The following is a 19457-nucleotide window of genomic DNA, read 5'->3' on the forward strand; positions in this document are numbered from 1 at the left end:
AGCTCACGACAGATCCAAGGGACCAGTTTAGCACCCTCTCTGTTAGACGCAGATGAAAGGAGGCCACAGGAGAAACATTCTAGGCCTGGACTTCTAGGTGGATATTTTGATGATACTTACAGAATAACATTTTGTTTCAAATGGAAGATGGATTAGTTGATGACTCAGGTATATTTTATTTGGTTTCTAAAGGGAACAAAGTTTATGTAATTATACTATTTGTCTGTCAATCCCAGACTGTGTTCTGGGACATGCCTTATTTCAACCAAATCTGACAGACAAGAGATGTCTCAAGACTAATGATGTTCCTAACACGTTTGTTCTGTGTTAGGGTTTGTTATGTTTGTGTGGTTGGTTTTTTTTTTTTTGACAAGAGATGTCTCAAGACTAATGATGTTCCTAACACATGGTTGTTCTGGGTTAGGGTTTGTTACGTTTGTGTGGTTTTTTGTGGGGGTTTTGTTGTGTTTGTTTGGGATTTTTTTTGTTTGTTGCTGATTTTTGTTTATTTTGAATCAGAGATCATGAAAAGAAGAAAGAGTTTGAGGTTAAAATTTCATGCAAGAGACACAGAAGAGTTTGGTTAATAATTGAATTCAGAAAGGGAGGGCTGAAGCAGGGAACATTATCAGTACTGGATGATGTTTCCATGTTATTTTTGAGGTAGGTGTCTGATATGTTCATAACCTGAAATCTGAAGCACCTCCAACTCCAAAATTTCCCCTTAACTTTAGATTTGACCTCCCATTTCATAGCTCTGACTACAATTCTTGTGCAAAAACTGAAGATACAGGTATAAAGATTTCATATTGTGCTGCATAAGATTTGACAAAGAAACAATGCACAAATTATTTATAAATCTCCATGTAGCAGTCTAGCTTTTTTCTTACTTTTTTCCTACTGCACATCTAGTGACTTTTACTATTCTGACTTTGTGCTTGGCTCTGTAGGACATTGCACTATAGGGGGAAAAAAATCTCTATTTTCTTTCTTTTATTTTCCCCTCTCCAGTCCTTCCCTATTGCAAACCCATGTTTCAATGATTGGCAGCTGCTTCCAGGATGTAGTAGCAGATAGGCTTGGAGACACGGCCAGCATATCAGCATAGAGGACACAGCCTGCTGCAATGGGTTTTTTCTTTGTAGGCTGGTGAATTAGGGGAGCTAGGAAGGAGCTGGTGTTTTGGTAATTCTAAAAATTGTTTGAAAGACGATTAATTTAATCTGGAACAGGCCAGTGTTATTGGGAGGTTAAAAAGATCTGCCCATTTGAGTGTTTTGTCAATTCCTAGAGAAAGCAAGTTAGGCTGAGCTAGGTAAGCAGGTGACAGTTCCCTTCCCACCCGGCTGCCAGACCCAGCACTGCTTCTGGAGCTGATGTAAGTCACAGTGCTCTGACTGGACAGCAGCTGAAACCTGCAAGGCAATTGCTGCCTGCTGTTTTGGTCAGGTGTGGTACATTCTAAAAAGTGGGTCAGTGCTTGTGTGCAGCCCAGCTCTGCATTAGAAATTAGTACTTTGTATGGAGGCTTTGAATCTATTACAGGTGCATGCATGCAAGTATTGCTATGCAACCAAAATAAAGTTTTGCTATAGGAGTTTTTATAGTTTTAGGTATATGTCATTTCCTGATAAAAGGTCTAAGGTTCTTGTACATATGTTGAATCGCTAGAACCCCTTCATTAAAAAAAAATGTGTTTAGAAAGCTGGAGCACAGGGAGGAGGTCCTTTAAAATTTATCTAGATAAGATTTTTGGAAGAAATAGAAGCTGTCTTTTTAAAAAAGTAAATCTGTTGAAGCCCTACCTACATGTTTCCACTTATATCCTAATTTTCTTTGTATTGGCCTGAGTTAACTCTGCCCCCTACAGCATTCATCCTGTTGGTATAGAAAATGAAAAATTCTGTAGATTGCTTTAAAGGAGTTCCTCTGAATCTTGATAAGATGGGCAGCGAATTGAAGAAAATTGTAGCCTGAACCATGGTAAGGTAAAATCATATAATGAATGATATGCATGACTTGCATCTATTGCTAATTATATAATTGTGATGTTTGTAATTTCACTCATCCTTGCTGCTATAGTCATCTGGGTTTGGAAGCAAAGGGCCTTGACAGGAGCAGGTGTTTGGGTAATTCTGAAAATTGCATAGAAGAGAAAGACAGCAGTTTAATCCAGCTCATACAGCCAACTGAAATTGCTTATCTACTACAGAACTGATTGAATTTTAATGAGTTGAATTATCTTTGAATTAAGTTGGTTGATATGCTTGTGGTTGTTTGAACAAAACTAGGGTGGGGTTTGCATAGATCTAACCTGGAAATAAACTGGAAAACAAAATCTGGAAAACAGCTCTTTACTCTTTTCAAATTAGATTAATAACCATGTATTCACTAGGGACTGACATTGTATTCTTAGCTTATTACTTTGCCTGAGTAAAATTTTTATGAAAACACAATAATTTATAGTCATTAGATTACGTTTTCCCACTAGAAATCTTTTCGGCTTGGGGTCAGCAAGCAAGAAAGGCTTAGCAAGCATAGCTTGTTCGCATGATTTTAACAGACTTTTTCCAGGCTTCTTTTTTTGCCTTTTCTCTCTCATTCCTAGTGAGAGTAGGACTGGGATAATAATAATGTTGGCAGTAGTAGTAGTAGAAAGCAGCACACCTACATGTCAAAGAGGGCGTTTGGAAAGAGAAGCAAACTCTCTCTTTATAGCCTAGAGGCTAAAAGCAACTTTAGGACTCCATTATCTGGCTGTCCTGGAAAGGCAGAAAGATGTTCCTCTGGCAGTTGAGAAGGTCTGCTGGTAGTTTAGCCAGGGAAGGTAGGATAAATTAACCCTACCCAATAGCTAACTAAAAAGCCTTAATGAAGTACATATGGGGGAATGACACAATGCCTTGTACTCAAGTAAAGTGGCACATTGATTCTGTTACAGTATTAAGGGATGGGGAGCAAAGCAGGTGGCAACTGCAAAGTGACACTAACTTTTCTTTATGAATAGCTGCAAGCAGCAAAACCAAGAAAGATCAGAAGGATAAAGAAAAGGTTGAAGTGCTTCAGGTACTGCTAGACAAATAATGTGAAAATTCTTATGCAAAAGCAGCATAAAGCAGGCTCTCCTGATTTATAGCACATGCAGTTTTTCTAAGAACACTATATATATATGTATGTATATGTACACCTGTTGGGATATTATATATTTGAAGAAACACAGAGGCTCTTTTGTTTTCCCTTCTTTTCCTTTCTTCTGACTGAATGTATGCATTTATTCCAGTCCTTTGGGAATAGGTGCATGTATGAGCATATAGAATTCCTAAATGGGCGTCTGCAGCTCAAGATCAGTTCAGCAGATCTCTAATCAAGTTATTCTGTGTGAGCTCAAAACTGCTGCAGCTGAGATGTGCCATACATTAAATCTCAGTGCCTTCCAGTGTGTCCTGCATGCAGCAGGATCACATAGGTCTCATTCTTGATCCAGGTGTTTTGAGGCTGTATTGACAATCCTGAAATACCTACATTTCCTAACTGAAGAAACTAGAAAGTTATTAGAAAGAAAACTACAAGCCCTTTATATTGGTGAGTTAAAAGTATATAATATTGATGGTTCTGGTTGTTAGCATTTTGTTACACTCATTTTTGTAGTAGTATTTAGGTAAGGATTTTGAAATTGTGTTTCTAGTTTTAGAGGAAGATGCTGTAATTTATGTTCCTATCAAACCTCCACTACTGTTCAGTTTATTTTTCCAGTATTTCACAAATATACTAGTATTATCTATTATAAATAACCCTCACTTATGAGTTATGATGTGAGTTTTGCCTTATCTTTACAATTTTAACAGGAAAAAATTAATTATCTGTCTGGTTTCTGGCCGTTATTTTACAGTAATAAACCTTAAATCCAATCATAAGGATATTTTAAATTTGCCTTTTCATCAGATGGAAGTAGCGCTCACTGTAGATCAAGTGATTAGCTGAGGGCCCCTCTGTAATTTTTGCAGAAATTTGTCTGGTTGAACTTCTTTACCATTCAAAGGCTATTATCAGTTAACTGCATTCGAGTGTAGACCTCTAGTTCAGCATCCCTTTATTAGAATAGCGACATCAGTGTAGTTGGGTAGCAGGGAAAAAAAAAAAAATCTGCAGATGCTGATGTATCAATCATACATACTCAGAGTCACCTATTTCCAAAGGACTGGAATATATGCAAACACTTGCCTGATGACAAATATTGACCAGGAAACTGAAATGTTGTTCTGAGCTCCAGTAAATATTTCTTGATGCGCAGTGTGAGAAAGTTTTCTTGTCTATGCCTAATATAGCTTTACAGAGTGTGTGGGCAATTAGCGAGGTGGCTTTTCATAGTGTGAAAAAGGAAAGTCCTTTTTTCTGCTGAAACACGTTTGTGCTAAATAGCAACACACATCAACTTCTACTAAAAGAGGTGGCAGCGGACTATAGAAACCACCCTAGAAGGTCTTTTTATTTAGTGAGAGAAATCCTAGATGCAAGGGATCTACGAATGTGGACATCCCAGCGACCTTGTCCATCGGGACCACAGAAGAGGTTCGGTTCCTGAGGTCTGGTGCCGGCTGAGCCGCTGCGGCGGCGGGGGCTTCCAGGCGGGACTCGGAGCCGAGCCGGGGCTTTCTCCTCCTGGTCAGGCGAGGTGCGCTCGTGGCTGCCCCGGCGAAAGGGCCGGCAGCTCGGTCTGGCTACGCCCGAGAGAGCCGTGAGCCCCTGCCCAGGGAGGAGGGGACGCGGTGACGGCGAGGTGCTGCGGGAGGGAGAGGCGGGCGCGGTGCCCCGGCGGCCGCAGCCCCGCCGCCCCCGCCGGCCGCGGCGGGGCCGGGCGGCGTGAGGGGCACAGCCCACCCCGGGATGCGCTGGGCAGGGCAGCGGGCGGCGGCCCCGGGAGCTCCGCCGAGGGGAGATCGGACAAAGGCTTCCAGGAGAGGGAGTGGCAAGCGGCCGCCCAGCCCTCGGCGGGCTGCGGGCGGGTCGGTGCCGCCGGGACGAGGGCAGAGCAGACGAGACAACTTCCCCAGGGGTACGGGGGGCCCCAGGAGGGCGGCGGCGGCAGCTCCTGTCAAAAGGAAGGGGCTCTCCCGTGCCGCTGGCTGCTCCCCCGAAGGTGGCTGCGGGGAGGGGAGGCGGGGGAGGAGCCGGGCTCATCCCCAGGCGGGCGGCGGCCCCTCCACTGCGCCAACCTGCAGGCGGGCTGGAGGCGGCAGCCCCGCCCGGCCTCGGCTGCCGGGGCCGCGCCGCCCCTCGCCTCCGTCCCGGGCAGAGCCGCAGGCTGCCGCTTCCCGCTGCGTCGCTCCTGGACTGCAGCTTCCTGGCGGCCAGGGCAACAAGCAGCGGCATCTTGGAGCGTCTTCTTTCCCGAGTGCCCCTTCATCTCTCCCAGCCCGCTCCTCTCTCGTACCTGCAGCCTTCCTTTCTTTCTCTCTCCACTCCTACCTTATCTCTGCTTGTCTCCCCCTTCTCTTACCATTTTCTGGTTTTAAGGGATTTTTTGATTTCCTTTTCTTTCTTCTTCTCCCATTCTGTCCCTTTCTGGACCATCTTCGTTTAGTACCTCTTAATTTCTTGATTTCTTCTGATTTTTTTCCCTTGGACTTTGCCTTGTCATGTCAAGATGGAAGTCAGGCATGACTGGCTCTCCTCATCCCCCCATGAGGGCTTCGAGCAGATGAGGCTGAAGAGCAGACCCAGGGAGCCTTCCCCAAGCCTCACCAGAGTAGGTGCGAACTTCTACAGCACTGTCAAGCAGCAGGACTACAGTGCCAGTGTCTGGCTGAGGAGGAAAGACAAACTGGAGCACGTAAGCCAGCTTCTTTGTCCCCCCCACTTTTTATTTATTTATTTATTTATTTTAATTTCTAGGTACTCTGTTAGGCTGTCTGTCAGCTGGGACTCCAGAAGAAAAGTGTTGCTCCAGTAGTTGGGCATGGCATTTCCCAAATGATAGAGAAAGGAGCTATTTAGAGGTCCCATAGTGGTCAGATCTGAGATGAATGGGATGTCAGTACTGTTCCAGACTACATGCAAGTCTCCTTCTAATTGGAAATATTTTTTTAACATTCTTGGCTGATTCCTTCTTCTACTCCAGCAAATTCAGCACTGATGTGGGAGGAGAAAGATTGGGATTGTGCAGATGGAGGTTAGAACATTTATCTCATGGTGATTATAATGTAGTTCTAGAATAGCTAAAAGAACTGGTGGTTGGTTTTTTGTTTATTTGTTTTGTTTTTAATTTTAGATGTGATTTTCATCTTCCCCCTCCCCCATCTTTTCCTTCTCCGTGCATGGGACTTTGAACATGCTCTACCTATGTGGGGTAGAGATTTCCTTCAGGACTTTTCTTGCTGCAGCAGTAGTACATGACTTAACTGTGTTTGAGGCCACAATAGGACTGATACTGTGGATAGCTCTAGTGAATATTTTATGAGAATTTAAGGTGCTTCAAAGTGTTCCTGTCTCAGATGATGTTTGAAAGCATTCTTCATGTTACTTGTAACAGCAAGGAAATGGATTGAGATGACCTGCATGCTATGTAAGTTTCCTGAATAGCTTATTAGGTGAAACCCATTGTTAGAGTGTACAGTACAATCAAGACAGGAAAGTAGCTGCATTTACAGGGATGCAAAAGAATGTGGATGGGCTTGCATAATGCAACAGTCTGCTGTTCTTTACATTAGTAATTTGCAATCACAGTCACATTGACTTCAAGAGGCACAGGAAAATATTTCTTCTGGTACAGCCACCTCAACTCTCTTTGAATAGAAATGGTCTGATAAGAAGGATAAATTGTCTTTATTACATGAAAATCCTAGATGGCATAGTAGAGTCCTTTAAAGAGGAAACCTGAAAGAAGGTCCTTTACCAAGTAGTTCATAGACTGTAACCCTCTCTTCCCCCTAACCTGCAGAGAGTATTTTATCCCTCTTAGTGAAATCTCAAACTTGAGTTGTTTATACTTCCAGGGAAATGACAAGAACTGATGATCTTTTGGAAAGATCACATTTCAAATGCTGAGGAAGGTACTGAATTCTGTCTGCCTTTTAACACAATTTTGTGATTCTTGACACTGACAAGCCTTCTGTAGTAAGCTTGTGGTTGAAGTATTCTCCCATTGTCAATCAAGAATAAAGGTCAGTGCCTTATCTTTGTACAGCTAAAACATCAAAAGCACAGAAATCTGAGCTGTGCCTTTTGTAACAGATTTTGCTACATGTTGATATCTGTGATCAAATTAATAATTATTAATTGCAGGGGGGATTAATCTATCAACAGTTTGATATCTGGTAGCTGAATGGTCAGGTACCTGTATATTTAACCTTATCACAGTATTAGCAGGAAGAAAGAAAATAGCCTTTAACTTGCCTGAAGATTGAAAGTGCAAAACCTTTATTTTGTGAGTGGTTTTGTTGCATTTTTTTTAGTTGTTGTTGTTCCTGGGGGTTATTATTATTTTTATTAAGTCAGTATTTTGTCACAAGAGTAGTCCCTGCAGCATTTGTGTGAAAAGCTGTTTCTGTAATCTGTAATGCATGTTCTTCTGGGGGTTTCCCTCTCATTTGATCCAGTTATTTTTACTCCCACAGCCTATTTAAACAATGCAAAGAGAAACAAATTGGAGCACTGATATCCCTTGCTTCCAATAAAATATTTATTTAATTTACATTTATTGTGACTACCCCAAAGTACACTGATATGCTAACAGTAGATACATGAAAATACTTTTTTTATTATTTAAGGCAACTGTATTACTCATGAGTGTTTAACAGATAGGCTATTGCATGAATATAAATAAAATGTCTATTTAATTATAAATTATATTTTGCTTATACAGTTTTAGAGCAAGGTTATTTTTTGTATTCAGATGAATTTTTGAGGGTTTTGAGTGTTCTCTTGCAAAAGAAGTTATTTCCTACACTCCACTCTTCCATTCCAGGAGACAAACCAATTACTTTGAGACACATCATTTTGAATGGATAGTCTTTGACATATGATCGCTTATGGCCAATAATGAAGATATTCATATCCTCTATCCACCTCACAAAGTTTGCATAACATTTCATTACAGCTCCCTCTGAGATAATCATGTTACTTGAAACCTACAAAGAAAATCAAAATCCAGGAAGTGAGCATTCATGGAGGCACTGAATTTAAAAGTGTATAATCACAGACTTGATGCTGTACAATGACAGGTTAGGCAGAAGAGGGGTATATAGTGAGTGCAAGTCAAGGTACACATGAACAGATTTTGAAGTTTCATATGTACTCTTTCAGTATTGTGGAGAGGATTGAGTTTTACTTCATTGAAACGATTTCTTAAATTGATTTCTGTTGTAACAGGGATGAAATTGGGCCAGCATCTTTTGTTCATTACTTACAGTAAGACCTTGTAGGCCACAGTAGGTATTTTATACTGACTTTTTGTCGAAGTGAATAGCCTAACTTAATCATGTGCAACACTTAGTAATCCACATCCAGTTCGATGAGTTAAAAAACATCTTCTGATGCCAATTTGTATCAAATTGTTTATGTAAAAAGATTCTCAAATATAGAAACAGTTTGTTTCTAGATCTCAAAACTGTAGCAAAGTTGTGGGGTTTGGTGTTTTGGTTTTTGGTTTGTTTTAGGCTTTTTCTTATACAGATGTCAAGTTGAGGACTGTGATAGGTTCAAGAGCATGGTAAAGAGGTTCAAAATTCAACTGTTTTATCTCTTCTGAAAGCACAGGACAAGTTCAGATGAACAAATATGATCTGGTTTCTTTAAAACTGATCAATATTTAATTATTGACTGACCACAGAGGAAGTAAAAATCTGTAACATCCTACTGGTGTCTTCCTAATTAATTGTTCAAATGGATCTTAATATAGTGTGGCTCATTGGCTTGCTGATTTTGTAGGGTTTTCTTTTTCCAAGTGGCAGCAACACAGCTTGTACTATAAAAGATTTGAACACAACCCACCTCTGTTCTTTTGTGAACTCAGATGCTGTATTTAAGATTAAATGAATTTGTTGCAACCTGTTTGAAGGCCCAATGAGGAGTTTTTGCTGAAGTGAGGCCTCAGGGTACATGCATGCTGTACCCTGAGTGCTGAAGAGCCATTCTGTTAATGGAGGAATTTACAAGAGATGTGGGGAACTCCAACTGTAGATGTGGCCACAGTGATGTTTGCCTGAAATTCCTGCAGAGCTGAAATTGTTCTGATTCCATGTATTTGCTTCAACTAGTTCCTTGTGCTTCTTAGTGAAATTGTTTGCCTGGTATTGGAAGTGTTGGAGAGAAAACGGATGAGTGAAATATTCTTAAATTCTTCTTTGCATAGTATTTTTTTTTTAATTTGTTTGTTTCTTTCTCTTTGTCTGGAGCCTTTTAAAATTAATTGTGAATTCATTAAGAGTAAAAGGAGGCGGTAGGGATTGGGAAAAAGTAGCTAACGTGGTAAGCTTTGGCTGATAGGAGTTATTGGGTCTGGTTTAATTTGCAGCAGCTCTCCATCATGTCCCTGCATCCCACAGTAATGACAGTTATTGAATAGCTGCTTTCCTGGTACCTCAGCAAAGAATTCTAGAGAACTTAATTTTAGATAATAAAAGGTTCAAACTGGACAGATTTCTTTCTGAGGTACAAGAGAAATGCTTCAAGCATATATTTGTTTTTGACAAATACAGGTATTCATTCTTAAGGATGTAGTGGTAGTCTTTCTCTAATAATGTCTAAATTTAATTAATTGCTTAATTATGCTAAAGGATTTTAAAAATTTTCTTTTAAGAAAATGGTTCAAAACTAACTTCTGGGGAGACCTGACATTAGGACAGTGTTATTTCCTGGCAATCCTCAGTCTGTTGTTTTTGAAGAATCATAATTAGGAGAAGTTATTGACAATTACTGTATAATTTTTTTTTGTTTTTTTTGTTTTTTTTAATTGAAGATCTGATCAGCAGCAAGGGCAATGTTGGATTTTCCAATTCTAAGTGCTCTTGCTGTTATTTGACCAGTTGATGTTGTTGCTCAGCACACTGTTATGCCTTTGACAGCATTGCTGCCCAGGGAGAAAAGTGGCCATGAGGTACAGGGATAGCAGTGTCACTTGGCAGCAGAGGCAGATATCTAATATGCAACTGTTAGGCTTAAGACAGTTTACAAAAGTGCCTGACAAGCGTAGCCAGAATATTTCTCAGAGATGCATGAGCAAATAATAAATAAAATACAGCTTTAATTCACCTGTCATAATACCTTTATAAAAGTTGAAATTCCAAATCCCATTTTGCCAGTTCATTTTTATTATTCAAAAATTAGTAAGTCTGTTAGGCAGCTTTTGGTTTTCTCTTCTTTTCTTATGATATTGGAAATCCTTAACAAAAGCTTTGTTGGACAGTTTCCAAGTGCATTTCTGCTCTTACATTAAAATTAACACTAATGTTAAAAGTCAGAAGACAGATTTGTAATCTCTAGAAGGATGCAGAAGACATGATGTGCATAGCTATAATTTGCAATACCTAAACAAAGAAGGTGGACATAGTTTGATGTGACACACAGCAGGAGTACAACCCAGTGGAGCCAAATCAGTTGCTGGACAGTGGCAATGGCTTCAGTTTAAGGAAGAATAATGCAAGGATGTAAATCAGATTTCAAAAAACATTCCCATATTCCCAAAACGGCCCTAGTCTTGAAATAGATGCAAACACATGTCTTCCTTTGAGTTAAATGAGTTCATAGAATCACTGGCTATCCTGATATGGAAATGATTCACAGGAATCATGCACAAGTCCAACTCCTGGTCCAGCACAGGACACCCCAAGGTTCACACCAAGTACCTGAGAGTGTTGTCCAAACGCCTGTAGAACTCTGTCAGGCTGGTGCTGTGACCACTTCCCTGGGAAGCCTGTTCCAGCCCAACCACCCTCTGGGAGAAGAGCCTTTATCTAATATCCAACCTAAACTTCCCCTGACACAACTTCTGGCCATTTGCTCAGGTCCTGTTGCTGGTCACCAGAGAAAAGAGCTTGCTCCTCTCCGTCATGAGGAAGTTGTAGATGGCTGTGGGGTTTCCACTCAATCTTCTCCAGGCTGAACAATCCAAATGACCTCAGCCACTTCTTTTATGGCTTTCCCTCCAGGCTTTTCACCATGTTCATTGCCCTCCTTTGACTCACTTTCGGAGCTTTATATCTTTCTTATATTGTGGCACCCAGAGCTGCACCCAGCACTCGAGGTCAGGCTGCAGCAGAGCAGAGCAGGACAATCCCCTGCCTTCCCTGACAAGCGATGCTGTGCTTGGTGCAGTTGTCAGATCTTTTGCACCACGCAGGTATAAATAATTTGTCATCTGCAATAATGTTAGATACCAAAGTGCATGGCTTGTGCCATGTAGGATACATAGATGGGGACAATTCAGAGGGTTCTACAGAGTTAGTTTCCAATATTTGAAGCTTTTTGATGGTGTGGTTGCAGATTATAATTTCAAATATCTGTCTAGTCCTGGAGATAGATATCTATATTTAGGTTTTGTCATTAAAACCAAAGGAACAAACTCAATTAAGTTAGAGGGATTTGGGCTTTTTCTCAGCAGGAGACTGGTATGTGGATTGCCTGCCTGGAGCAGTGGTACTTAGCATGAGTTGTGACTCTTGCTGAAGTAGTAGCATGCAGTTTGCTTCACTGCTGACAGACTGTGTGTGGAGGGGAATTTTTATGTTGAAATGCTGATTTCCTTGCAGGTGTCTTTCTTCACGAATGTTTTGTAGACAAACATAATTAGAGAAAATAAATGTTCAGAAAAGTGGAAAAAGGGGACCAAAATAATTGAGTAGTGTTGGGAGATACTGAATAACATTTTAGAGCAAAAAAATATAAAATGCTTTCTTTTGAAAGTAGTATGGAGGATTTAAAATCCTGAGTAATTTATTACTGTAGTTGCCACACACAAAAGTAATTTTGTATTGCAAATCAGTGAAAATACAATACCTAATAGTTTGGTTTTTTTCTCTTTTTAGTCACAGTGGGTTAGCCTTGGTTTTCTGCCAGCTTCCCACCAAGCCACTCTCTCCCCCTTCTCAACAGGACAGGGGGAGAACATGAGATAAAAAATCTTGTAGCTTGAGATAAAGATGGAGAGATGACCAATTACTGTCACAGGCAAAACAGACTCAACTTGGGGAACATTAATTTCATCTCTTTCCAATTAAATATAGGATAGTGAGAAACAAGGACAAGACTAAAATCACCTTCTCTCCTCCCCCAATTTTTCCAGACTCAGCTTCAGTCCTTTGTTCCTGAATTGTCGACCTCTTTCCCCTCAATGCCCCAAGCGGCGCAGGGTATTGGGAAATGGGGCCTGCAGTCAGTTCATAACACTCTGTCACTCTGTCTTCTTCTCCCTGATGTGGTGTGGGATCCCTGCCATGGGATATAGTCTCTCTCAAATGATTCCAATGTGGGTCCTCCACACAAGCTGTAGCTCTTCAAAAGCTACCAGTATGGGTCCTCTCTATGGGGTGCACTCCAGGAATGGACTGCTCCAGCTTGGGCTGCACTTCCTGCTCCTTTGTGGGCTCTCCACAGGCTACAGCTTCCTTCAGAGCGCATCCACCTGCTCTGGCATGGGCTGCAGTGGATTGCTGCTCTACCTGCTCTGGTGTGGCTCTCCATGGGCTGCAGGGGGACAACCTGCTCTCTTTGTGGGCAGCAGCAGAATCTCTGCTGCAGCACCTGGTGTGCCTCCTTGCTGTTCTCCTTCACTGACCTTGGTGTCTGCAGGGCTGTTTCTCTCACATTTTTCTTGCTCCTCTCCCATAGCTCCTGGACAGCAGGTTTTTTTATCCTTATATGTGTTGTCAACAGAGGCACCAGCCTGTCCTATTGATGGGTCCAGTTTTGGCAAAGAGCAGGCTTGTCATGGAGCCAGCTGGAACTGGCGGTGGCCAGCATGGGGCAGCCAATGGTCTCACAGAGGCCACCTCTGCAGTGTCCCCTTGCCACCCAAAACCTAGCCATGTAAACCAAATACACTAATCCTAGGAGCAGCTCTTCTTTTTCTGGTGTATGAGAAAATCATTCAACATTGCATTAATTTAACAAATCAATTCTGATGATTTCAACATCAGTCACTTTCAAAGTCCAAATCTCTAAAGCTAAATTTAAAATATTTGAGAGGCATATTCGCTGTAACAAGCTTAATTTATAGTGTCTGACTATGTTGTTGCACAGGAATACAAAATAAAGTTTCAAAGTTGTTTTTAGAATTAATTTCTATATGCATATAGAAATTAATTTATAATTCAGTTCAGCCCATTCAAGACTTCTTAGAAATGAAGATTTCTGGTTTCTGGAAAAAACCCATATATCTTAGTCTACAGTTCTTCCAGATGTTAACTTCAGTGTATGTATAGGAAAGGTGCTTTCCCCTACTTTGCTTGTCCTAATGCTACCAGCATTAAAGAAAATCCAAATTAGTTTGTTGCTACTGTCATAATTTATTTTAACAGCATTTACCATCCTTGTTTAAGCATTTTAAAAAAGGAGCTGCAGAAACTTGCAACTTAATCTCCTTGTCTGTTACACAACCAAATACTCTGCAGTCTTCAGTGATTTGGTCTTGTAGCTGACCATTGACTGTAACACACCTAAGGGTAGTGGCAGTATTTATAACACTGGGAAGATTATGCTTCATGAATATCTCCTCACAGATGCTATCAGTTCACTGTCTGTGGATGATGCCCAAAGAAGCTACGTGCTATGACTGGTTGTGTGTTTAGCTTAAGCCTTCTTCCATTCCATAAGCAGGAATGCTAAAATACTGAAGTAAAATAACTTTACCAGACTATCAAAAGGATGGAAACAACTGGCCAGCACATGCCAATGATTAATAAACCCTGCTTTATTGCTGTTCACAATGGGAAATCATAGACTCCTCACTGCTCCTGAAAAAGTCCTGTGCTGGCAGTAGACTCTCTAGATCTGTTTCCCCTGATGGAATGTTTTCTTGAGGCACAAGAGGTGGGTTTCTAACAGCCCACCTCTTGCTTTGCTTTTTTTGTAACACTATTTCAGGTCTGATTTCCATGCCTTTTTATAGTTTCATTACTGAGAGGAAAAAAAAATAGGCACCCTGCTAATGTCTTACAAGGTCCATATATCCATATATACCAAATAGCTCCTCTGCTGCATTTCAGAGTCTGAAAAGAGGTTTCTTAAAATGAAATTTGGATGCAATTTTTAAAGATTTTGCACTCCTAGGTGACAGCTGGTAGAGTGAAAAAGCGTAACATTCATTTTCCCATGCAGTGACACTCCTCTGATGTCAGTAAGATTGTGTAGTCTGAGTGGACAACCAAGTTGTTTTCAACTTGCCCCTCACAGTTTCTGGGAACAAAAGTAGATTGCCTGAGGATCTGTCTCTGCTAGGCAATAAGTGTCTGCTGGGATCCATATTCCCTGAGCAGCCAAATCCAGCACGTGTGCTGCTGCTTGCTTGAGATCTGCCTGCCCACGTGGCAGAGGTGAGCTGGGTGTGTACCTAGGTGCCCCCTTGCCTGGTGGGGATGCAGTTGATCCATTCATTGACAAATGAGGACTCACAGATTCTGTGGTCATTTGTGTTTCAAGGGAAGGCAGTTAACCCACTGTCACCTCAAGTGACAAACTTCTTGCGGTTGCTTGTGGGCAGAGTGGCCACTCAGCTAAAGAAATGTGTGCAGAGAGAAGCTCAGAAATTCAGGAGGGGGAAGAGAGGAAATGAATGATTGGTGCCTCTTAAGTGCACTGATTTAATCAGAAAATATTTTTTATTAGATTAGAAACTTATTCCTAGGGTTTGTTTGAGTGCTTATCCATCAAAAGTTAGTTTAATTTTTTTTCTTAATAGGATTTTCTCCTCAGAATTCTTTAACTTTTATAAAGGCTTTCCAAATATAACATAGGATTTGAATATTTTTATAGGGATTTGTCTTCTTTTGTTTTGATCAATGCACTGTGAATTTGACTGTGTAGATAGCATCTAGCCCTGGACAAAGAAATATCAGAGTGGTATTTTTAGTAATACTACTTTGGCTTGTCTCTGAAGATGAAAAAAATTTCCCTATTTTTCCTCACTTTTGCGCAGCAGGTAAAATCCTCTATGTGCAGTATTTGTAGGTGAATTTTATTAATTTCTCATCTTAAAACCAAAATTTTGAGAGAGCTTCGTAAGTCTCATTTTTGGCTGCATGATGTCAACATAATCAGCAGCTTATTTTGTGACTGATAAAGTTGTTGCAGCTCATAAATACCAGTCATTCTATTTTTATTTTTGTTGCTATTCATGTATGTTTATTTACAGTTGTAATTAAATGTTTAATGGAATAAAAAAGCGCATTTATTTGAGAATTGCTGCTAATAAAACAAATAGGGATTTAGATAATTCCTGGCATTCTGATACATTAAATAGGCTGGATTTCCCTGAGGCATTTTTTAACTGTTTGGGGCAGTAATGTGGAGCAGTGACAAGATAGTGATACTGACCAGCTTAAAATTTGTGATCCTGTTGTTACTGCAGGAAAGGCATATGTACTTGGGGTTGTACTCTAACTTAGTTTTCTAAAAGCCAGTTTATGCTGTAAAAAGCCTGCCATAATGAGCAGATTTGTATTTGTTTTGAAACACAGGAATGTGTAATAGTTAATAAGGTCTTCAGCAGTTCCAGCCACAATAAACATGCCTTACTCTGCTTTTCATGTTACAGAAATTCTGCTGCTGTCCATTAACTTTCATGACTGTTCTTTTCTAGGCAGGGTTTTGTTTTGTTAAGGGAATATGCTTTATGGGCTGAACAAACTTCAGGCGTTACCTCAGCTGAGGCTATTTGCTTCTGAGAATGGTGTTTAAGGTGACACTATTTCCTAAATGCAGCTTGTGCACTTCTGTTTGATTTTGTTCCAAAACCATGATCCATTGACTTCATTACTGTGGATTCAAGTTGCGTATGAGCTCCTTGAGAGAAGACTGTAAAGACTACATCAGCTCGGCTGTCATGGATTTGGAGCTAAAAAACAAGTTCAGTATCTCATGCTAAGCAGCTGGAGGAAAAATCTGTTTTGGAATCTTCACTTTTTCTTGAGATTTAAGGCTCAGGATCATCAGGCTGATTGCTGTATAAATTATTTGAGAACACTTTGCAGTTACCACAGGGCCATCAGAAGAACAGAAGAATCCCAATAGAACAGAAGGGATGTAAAAAACAGAAATATCTATGTGAATATGAAAACAAATATAGATTTAAGCAAATTTTAAGGTGTTTCAGAAAGGAGAATATACAAGGAAGTCAGATGGGTACAGGGTGCATTTGAAACTGCAATTATGTGCCAAGAGTAATGAATGGATATCTTAAGACAACTCAGCAAAACAAAGCTACCTGTGAAATTATTTCTTTGTTCCCCAGTAGAATACTTCTGTACTTCTGTAGAAAGTGTAAGTGAAAAACAGTGCTGATCATGCTAAAAAGCAAATCAAACCTAAACTGGAATATAATTGCAGATTAATGATAGCAGGTATAATCTGTTTTCATGTTTTGTGTTCATTTAAGTAGAAATGTTCACCTACTTCAATGGTAATAATTGGGGGGGAAAAAAAGACAGATAACCAAAACACCCTATTGACTCTTGTGAAAAATTAGGTGAGCAAATAGAAGAATGTCCATTGGAGTGGGACAATAAAGATGGGGTCCGAGGTTCTGCTATTTCCCCATAGTTATTTGTTAGAGAGCACACATGAACATCTAGGCTTGTATTCCTGGAATGTTAAAAAGAAACACAAGTAATATGGGATCTTATAGAAATTATTGTGGCTTTCTGGCAGCTGCTGCCAGAAGTTGGCCTGTTTAGTCCCTTCCTGGGCTGTGATAAAATAGCCAGCATAGAAAAGGTTGGGAAGATGAGTGAAATGCACTAAGTTAGAGCTAATGCTCTGCTCTAGAGTGGGAATAGCTCTAACAGCCTTTGTAGTACAGTGGGTGGGGATTTCTGTCTTCTGAAACAGAAGCTGATGTGCATTTGTAACCCTGTGCTGCCCATTTGCTATTACCTTATGGAACAAAGTGTTTCAAAGGTTCCAAGCCAATGGGTTGGCAGAGAGTGCACTGTTTTCTTTCTTCCCCTGACTCAGTGCATTCCATAACTTCTTCCTGCTTATTAAAGAATTGTCTTAGGCCTGCAACTGTGTGTTTAGCCCTATATGCTCTAATACTGAAGGCAGCTTTCTACTTACTTTTGTGATCTTGGATGCCTTGCGGAAAAATAATTTCCCTGAGTTTTCAACAGGATACATAATGCTAAATTCGGGTAGCATAGTGATACTTTGCATCATTTAGATGTGGCTTCAGTCATGGTTTGAAGTGTTTGCTAAACTGTACAAGTTCTCTCCGTATCTTTTCTTGGAAAACCAGTGAGGTAGTGTGACATCTGACTTTTGCTATTGTCTAGGTAAAGAGTTGCTCTGAGTCATGCATGCAATCCTGTACATAAGTGCTGCTTAAAACAATATGGGATGAAATATATTCAATTCTGCTTCTCTGTTGGAACTGTGCTTTTCAGATCCTTGAGAAGATGCATCTTTTGAGTAACTCCTGTTACATCAATAAAGACTACATATTTCCCCTGATTAGTGCAATGGATGAGATGGTTATAAGAAAAGATGACTTGAAAATTAATTACTTAAAACATGCAGACAAAAAGATTGTTGATAAATGAAAGCCAAACAATTTTGAAATTATTTGCAATTTTAAACTATTTTTGAGTGACTTATTTGTAGAATGTGAACCAAGTCTATGATGCTGAAGACTGATTGGTGCTTATTTGGAATGTTGTGAGCATCAAAATACATCAATACACCAAATGCTGTTTTCAGGCTTTTACAGTGTAAACAATTTATTGTTTGAATAACAATTCCTTTGTGTCTAGTGTGAAACAAAACCCTTAAGTGTTTTGGACAACGTTACCCTTTTGAACAATGCAATTTCCTTTGCCAGCGTGAGCTGCTGGCCCTGCAGACTTTTCTTTCAATTCCCCATTGGGCTTGTGGCGGGCAGCTAACCCCTTCTATGTTACTTTATCCCATTTTCTGCAATATTGTTCTCTTTAAGCCTTTTTGTCATGGCTTAGCTGCATCAGACTCCTGCTGTGGAAAGGTGGAATGTGCCACACTGTATTCTCTGGCTCTGTTTATATGATCTTAATGCACATCAGCCTAGATCAGTTTGTTTCTGCTACCATATGACAACTGAGACCTTAGTCTGCTGGAAATTTCAATTTTTAAAAAATACTTTTTTTTTCCGTTTATGCACTTTGTTCCTCTAGTGTGTGTCTGTGCTAGGGCTCTTTCAGGCATTCTGTTTGTCTTTAAATTACTGTTGCTCATATCTATTTTTTACAAGACACTGTGTTGCACAACTGTTTCCATTTTTACTTCTCCAAGGTTGGGTTTACCTACCCAAGGCCCTTGTTGTTTTTTGTTTTTTTTTCCTATTTATATAATCTCATTAATTCTTTCATGATGCTTATTTTTAAATTATTTTTCTTTATTCCCTTGTCCCCATGCTCTTGCTCTGTCATCTCAAACTCCTCTAACAAATCCAAAGCCTTGTTTTGATATTACATGCCATATTCTGCAATGCACCTTGTGTGAAACACCCAGGGAAAATATGGTGAGCAAAATATATGTAGAATTTGCAAGAATGAACTTCTCTTACAATATTTATACATAATTTTTGTGCTGGCAGGGCAACACTTTCTGAAGTTCATAAGTGATTTAAGCTCATAAATCCCAAATATGCACTTCTGAAAACCCTGAAGTTGTGAGGAAGATGGAAGTTTGAGTTGTGAGTGTGAGCTGGCTGACTGCCTTACAAGTGTGGTCTATGGATCTGGTAATATAAAGGGCAATGATTACCTGAAGAGCAATAAAACTTTTCACCACCACTGTGACTTCATCGTGTCAGCCAACAGCATGTTCTTTCAGAACGTCTTTTCTTTTAAGTAAATAAGGATTCTGATTTTTTTTTTTTCAGAGAAATACAAGCAATTATACCATTGTGTCTTGAAAGGGATGAAAAAGCTGTTTCTTTTTCTTATGGAATCTGTTTTTCAAGTGATTGTACATTTATTTCTGTTTTTCAGGAATAGAAAACTGAGAATGCATCTTTTCAAGTTAGTTTGTGCAGGTAGTAAATAGGATTTTCTCTGATCAAGTGAGAAATTTGTAGCAGATGTAGAAATACCTGTTTATTATGGAAGTACCACGGTATAGTAATACCTTCTGATTTGCAGGCCACAGTACCTAAGACACACATGAAGTACTTGAAATTTTTGTACGTTTTAGCTCTCAGGTTACCACTGTATGTTGTATTTTTGTTGTTTTGGGCTTTTTTAATATATTGCTTTATAAGGGGGGGTGAGCAGTGT

The 19457-nt window shown here is 40.0% G+C and overlaps 1 protein-coding gene across 1 annotated transcript in view; it reads left to right on the plus strand.

Annotated features, from left to right (window-relative positions):
- Positions 1–5245: 5245 nt before the first annotated feature.
- PLD5 (phospholipase D family member 5) overlaps positions 5246–19457 on the plus strand; it is a 165391-nt gene continuing 151179 nt past the window's right edge. The window contains exon 1 of the mRNA XM_039698051.1: positions 5246–5830. Within this exon, the coding sequence (XP_039553985.1) occupies positions 5645–5830 (186 nt within the window). The 5' untranslated portion in view covers positions 5246–5644. The remainder of the gene's footprint in view (positions 5831–19457) is intronic.

This window comes from Passer montanus, unplaced genomic scaffold (assembly GCF_014805655.1).
Source record: "Passer montanus isolate IOZ18808 unplaced genomic scaffold, ASM1480565v1 scaffold12, whole genome shotgun sequence".
Classification (NCBI taxonomy): Eukaryota; Metazoa; Chordata; class Aves; order Passeriformes; family Passeridae; genus Passer; species Passer montanus.